This window comes from Galleria mellonella, unplaced genomic scaffold (genome assembly GCF_026898425.1).
Source record: "Galleria mellonella isolate WM207_F2 unplaced genomic scaffold, CSIRO_AGI_GalMel_v1 utg184, whole genome shotgun sequence".
In the NCBI taxonomy this organism is placed as follows: domain Eukaryota; kingdom Metazoa; phylum Arthropoda; class Insecta; order Lepidoptera; family Pyralidae; genus Galleria; species Galleria mellonella.
In genome coordinates this window covers 400397-406304 of record NW_026442025.1, presented here as the reverse complement: position 1 = coordinate 406304, position 5908 = coordinate 400397, and the positions used below count along the sequence as shown (strand labels likewise).

At 32.7% G+C, this 5908-nt stretch overlaps 1 protein-coding gene across 1 annotated transcript; it reads right to left on the bottom strand.

Annotated features, from left to right (window-relative positions):
* Positions 1-1295: 1295 nt before the first annotated feature.
* Positions 1296-5559, bottom strand: LOC113516470 (neuropeptides capa receptor-like). Its single transcript, XM_052893796.1, has 2 exons — positions 5265-5559; positions 1296-1327 (listed from the first exon to the last, which is right to left on the bottom strand). Exons 1-2 carry the CDS (start codon positions 5557-5559, stop codon positions 1296-1298), a joined length of 327 nt encoding a protein of 108 aa, XP_052749756.1.
* Positions 5560-5908: the final 349 nt, after the last annotated feature.

Here is a 5908-nt window from a genome sequence, read left to right as displayed (position 1 = left end):
ATGGGAAAGAAGTTTTCTTCTAAAATAAATACTGCCAATTGATGTCTATAAACTTATTTATTTATTGGAAAACCAACGGCTTACTATTTATAGCTTAAAATAACAACAACTTATCCATATAAAAAGGTTTTCACTGATTTAGCAATATTAATATCACGTGGTGTGGTTTCCTTTAAAAAAAAATATGAATGAATTTCATTCAATGAGGTCCACACATTATTGTACAAAATTGAAACTACATTGTATCAATTGTGTCCAAAAACCGAGACTCAAATATTTTTATTTTCTATTTAAAAACACAAGGGTTTCGTAAACATTAATCTCATGTAAGCACAATAAACAAAACAAGAAAATGTGAAGTGTTTTTATTTTTAAAATGCGTAGATTAAGCATAATTTTCTCTTCAAGCTTGATATAAATAAGTTTCGCCTAATCTCACCAGTTCAGACCAAAACAGTTATTTGTCTGAGCTACAGATGGTCTAGAAGGACATGATTAAATATTCTTGTGAGGACATAATAAATGTTGAAATAGAATTTAGGTACTAAACAGCTGCGCGCAGTTGGCAACCCCCTTATAAATTTTATACAAGAACACAACATGTAAAATGCTCTTGTGAATTTTATTACGTTTAAATACATTACATTAATGGTTTCTCTTCTTATTTAAGATTTTTTATCAGAGGGAGACTTTGTACAAAAGTCGATTGCTTGGGTACCTCTGTCCCATTCGTGTTTCAACCGTGAAGCAGTTGTGTTTGCATGGCTGTGTTACGGTTTGAAGGGTGGAATATGGCGTGAATTTACTGGGTACAGAGGAATAACACCTGAGTCCTCGGGAATGGCAACGCATGGGGGGGTATCATGGGCAAAACAGTACACTCTGTTATGTCCATGGTACTGCTCATGTCTATAGCCGACAGTTACCACTTTACATCAGGTGGGCCGTCAGCTTGTTTGCCATTCTAAGTTGTATAAAAAAAGATAAAAAAATAAGTTTCCTCTTGTCTGTGCAAAAAATTCATGCATATTCTTCCAGCCAACTCTATTCCAGGCCATATCTTTGACCTCCTTATACGATATGACACCTAGTTTTTCCTATATATCTGATTCATATCAGTAGAACAAAAAGATTTATTTCCCAGCATTTAATAAAAAATTGTAAGAGTATTAAACATCAGGTTTTCTTCTCTATAAATATCTAATAGGAATGCCGACAGTTCGGAGATAAGTAAATTCTATTTAAATATTCCGTTTACATCTCATCAAAGGAATGCCTAACCTAATCTTGTCCTTTCAGACTATCTGAGGGAAGTCTAGGAACGAGCCTAGGAGAAACTCATTTATATCAAGATTCTGTGGATTACAGAATGAACGTCGCCGAGTACTTGATGAATGGGAGAGATCAAAGGCCGTAACATTATGAAATAGTCGTTGACTCTCGGAAAATCGAAATTGTGACTCTCTAATTTTGAAGTAGTTATAAAAATACGTGCAACTTTGTTTTTTTTTTTTGTTTGTTCGTTTCACTACAGGGAGTAGTTTGTGAAAAGTTTTGTATTACAATTTTAAATAATACAGAAAACTTTTGGAATATGTAAAAAAATAATATGTTTCAATAAAGCCTAATGAAAATACAACAAAGTTTTATTTAAATTATCACAGTAACACTCTCTAAATGAAATGAGTAACGCATCGAAATATTCAATCAATTAATTGACTTTTTATTTACTTATTTATATGCTTTTGTATATTCACGTATAATATTTTTTAAGGTATAACAAAAATGTAAACAAGCAGACTTATCCCTTAAAGGGATTTCTTCCAACCAACCTTGAGAACCCGAAGGGAAAAAGTGTCTATTGGGTTTGTATACAAAGCATAACATTTATGGTGCAAAAAAAATAGTAACAAAATATATATATACACATACACACAGATACATATATAAATATAACTAAACATATATAAACATAGAATAACTATTATACATACGTATATAAGTAACTCAACAGTCAATTGTATTGTAAAATCTTTTTGTTTGAGCTTTGAAGGCATGGACGGTCTGCACCATACTGGTATGATTTGGGAGAGAATTCTAGAATCAAGCAGCTTGCACTGCAAAGGATCTTTTATTTGTATTACTGTTGAACATCAGCAGACTGCGTTATATTTCTTTTTTTGTAACATATGGGGCAAATGAGCGAGCGGCACACTTGATGGTAAGTGATTACCGCCGCCCATATGCAGCCGAAATATTAAAGAAATTGCAGGTATCGCCGGCCTTTTAGGAAGGAATAACGCTATTATCATGAAGGTTTCGGTGTCGTATCTGCAGTACTGCTTCCGGCATTTGGTTCCGTAGTTTGGTTATGCGTGGAAAAAACACAATAAACCAAACAATAGAACTCACTTCGAAAAGAGAAAGGTTCTCCCTTCGGTTCTATTATTTTTTTTTAATGTTTATTACCTCATAAATCCGTCAATTATAAACCGATTTGAAAAATTCTTTTTTATCTGAAAAGGTATAATAACATATTGGACCTACGTATAGATTTTTTTCAAAATTTAGTAATTCAGTTATTTAATTTGAAATAACTGTTTTTACCATAATAAAATTCGTTTTATTTTGTAAAACACAATCTTAAATTATTATTAAATTCCACTGAAATAGTCTATTTCTATCTCCACTTAAAACCCTTACAATGTGGGCAGAAGGAATGAAGTGCCAACCAATGGCCTCTTTGAAACGCCCAATTTTATAACTCGTCTATTTTAAGACAAAATTGCAATGGGTATACTCAAAAACTTATTCTATCTCCTCCGTGTGTTTGCTTGTTTAATTTCTATCTCTTGACGCGTGAACAGCTCATCTAATCATTGTTTGATATATACATAATAGATAGATAGATAGATAATTGATTTGCGTCACTTAGAGTACACAATACCTATACATAATCAAATATTGGTGGGTACCTATTTGAAATGTACAGCTTTTGTTGCATGACACAACATAAATAATCTTCATTAATTTAGAAATATTTGTTTTATTTTTATTTGTTTTATTTTACTATTTATATGCTATGTATATAAACTATATAATGTAGTATTCTATCTATTGTTAGGTAATGCATGTAGCTACTTTATACTTCTTTTATATTATATATTGTACGCTTATATATCAGGACATGGAGAAACTATTTAATTGAAGTAATAAATACCTTAACTTACGATCCACAATAAAGATAATTACATGTGTATTTACTTTTTTTGTAATCTAAAATCAGTACCGTAACCGATTTTTTTATGTAACTTAGAATCACAAACAAGCTAACGGCCCACTTGATGAAAAGTGGTAACTGTCGCCTATAGAAATAACAAAGTAAATACTATTTCGCCCATGATACCTCCCATGCGTTGCCATTCCTGAGGACTCAGACGTTATTACTCTGCACCCTGTAAATTTACTGCCATATCCAACCCTTCAAATTGAAACACAGCCATGCAAATACAACCGATTCACGGTAGAAACACGAAGAGGTGCCCAAGCAAACGACTTTTATACAAAGTATCCCTGTGCTTAGTAGAGTCAGAGTAGTGAATAGAATAGAAGGGAGTTATCTTTATTCAAATACACTTGTTTACAAGCTCTTTTAATAGCGTTCATAACTAAGTAGTGCAAGGTCGTAAACATCTGTCAATTTTCAAAAACAATTCAAGTATTTTTAATGTTTCTGGTTGATTATTAAAAAAATGCTCTGCTAGCGAACTCGAACGTTAATCATTGAACAAAATGCAAAGTTTCAAAGTAAAATTCTTTAGAATTTACCATCAAAATTCAAATTTGATAGCTTACTAAATATAAATAGCATGAATTGTTCTTATGCGAGAGGCCTGTGCTCAGCAGTGGATGATTAACGCCTGATATGATGATGATGAGTGAAATGAGGATGATTGATTCTTGAAAAGTCACTTTTTTTATACCACTAATGTGGCATACAAACATACGGCCCACCTGATGGTATGCGGTTACCGTAGCCTATGAACGTCTGCAATACCAGAGGTATTACGCGCGAAGAAACCTCTTTACGCCCCTTTTGAAGAACGCCTTGTCACTTGTTCTAGTTCAAACGAATGTCTGGAAAATAGCTATTAAAATATAAATCTGTCAGTGGAATAGAATTGTAACTAGGCGATATATTAATGTTATAATTAACAATTTAATTTACATGTAATTAGTTCGAGAAAGCTCGACTAATTTCTGAACCATTCAAGGTCCTTAATCGATATTTGTATGAAATATTAATATGATAATCTGATAATAGAAGCTAGAACAATCATAATTAAATTTTTTTTTACTGTCTCTAGCACAGAAAAACTGCTACAACAAAATAAATGCGCTTTTCACAGCTGGAATCCTGAAGGTCAAACTTATAATCTGGTATGTTTTGTCTTTGATACGCCATTTAAAGGTGATTACCTAGAATCCACGCGTAGACAGTATATTATAAAAAAAAATTGCAATATTTATTAGCCAAATTTATATCTTTTTCTATATAGAAACCTAATATAACTTATATATTTTTACTGTAACTTAATTCTTGTTAATGAACAGTTACATTTCTTTAGGGATTGATTGTAGCACGCGAATTTTGTATTCAATAAATATAACAAGCTACTAAGCTTAAATATTTTGGATTTTATTTTTACCTTCTTATTCATAAAAACGTTTTGAACGTTCTTATGAATAAGAAGGTAAATATAAAATATTTAAGCTTACCTATAACCTATTTTTTTTTTATGTGTGAAAATGGTATGGTAACCTGGCCTGCGCTAACGGGATACGCTGGCGGAGCATCAGTGAAGAGTGATAGATGAGAACGAAAACAGGCCAGTTAGCCCATCATGATGAATTCATCAGGAATTAACCATGATAGTTTCCAGGAGGAACCGCGAGGAGGTCGACCTGTTTGGGTATATTGCTAGCAATGGGATTCTCAGTCTCCATTACTTACAATCCCTTTCCCCCCTTATAACCTATTATGAGAGACATAATCACTATCTTTCAAATTGAGAATTTAGTGCAATAGAAAAAAATATAGCTAAAATAAGTTTAAGAGAGCTTTAGTTTTTATGAATGAGGGGGTTCGTGCCTATCATTTTTATTACAATAACTTCTATATTAATCACAATGTGATTTGTGTGCAAATAAATAAATAAAATACTGGCAACTTTAATGGTTTAAATATTTAAAAACGTACTCACCAAAAAGCAACAAAAGTAGATCACTGAGAGCCAAACTGAACAGGTAATAATTTGTAGCCGTGTGCATACCGGGGTGTCTGACTATCACCACACACACAGCCACGTTCCCCACCACGCCCGTGAGGAAGATCACCAGCAGCACCACGGAGATAGGTATGATCTCCTGCAGAGGCAACCTTCGGGGCCCCATCATCCACCAGAGCATTTCCTCCTCGCTGCAGTCGAAGTAACTCAGATTCGTGCATCGTTCGTAAAAATGCTCGTTTGTCTCGTTAACGCGCAAAAACGACTCCATTTTGAATTATTGTTCAAGATATTACCCCAAGCATCGTTTCGACACTATTTAATTATCACTAATAAATATTACTAATAATTATTTATACACTATTATTTATTTATCACCACTTAAAACATACTTATTCGAATTTAAAACAAGAGTTAAAACTATTTTGAAAGTTATTAAATATTTAAATGCAAAATAAAAATATCCCTAAACGGTATAACAACTTTTTGTCATGCCAGTTAAAATACTAAATTAATCAAGTGTATTATTCATGTATTAATAAGTTTTTTTAACATTTATTTAACAATAATACGTACGATCGTCAAAGTTGGCCGCCGTTCGTAGCGACTGCTACGCAACC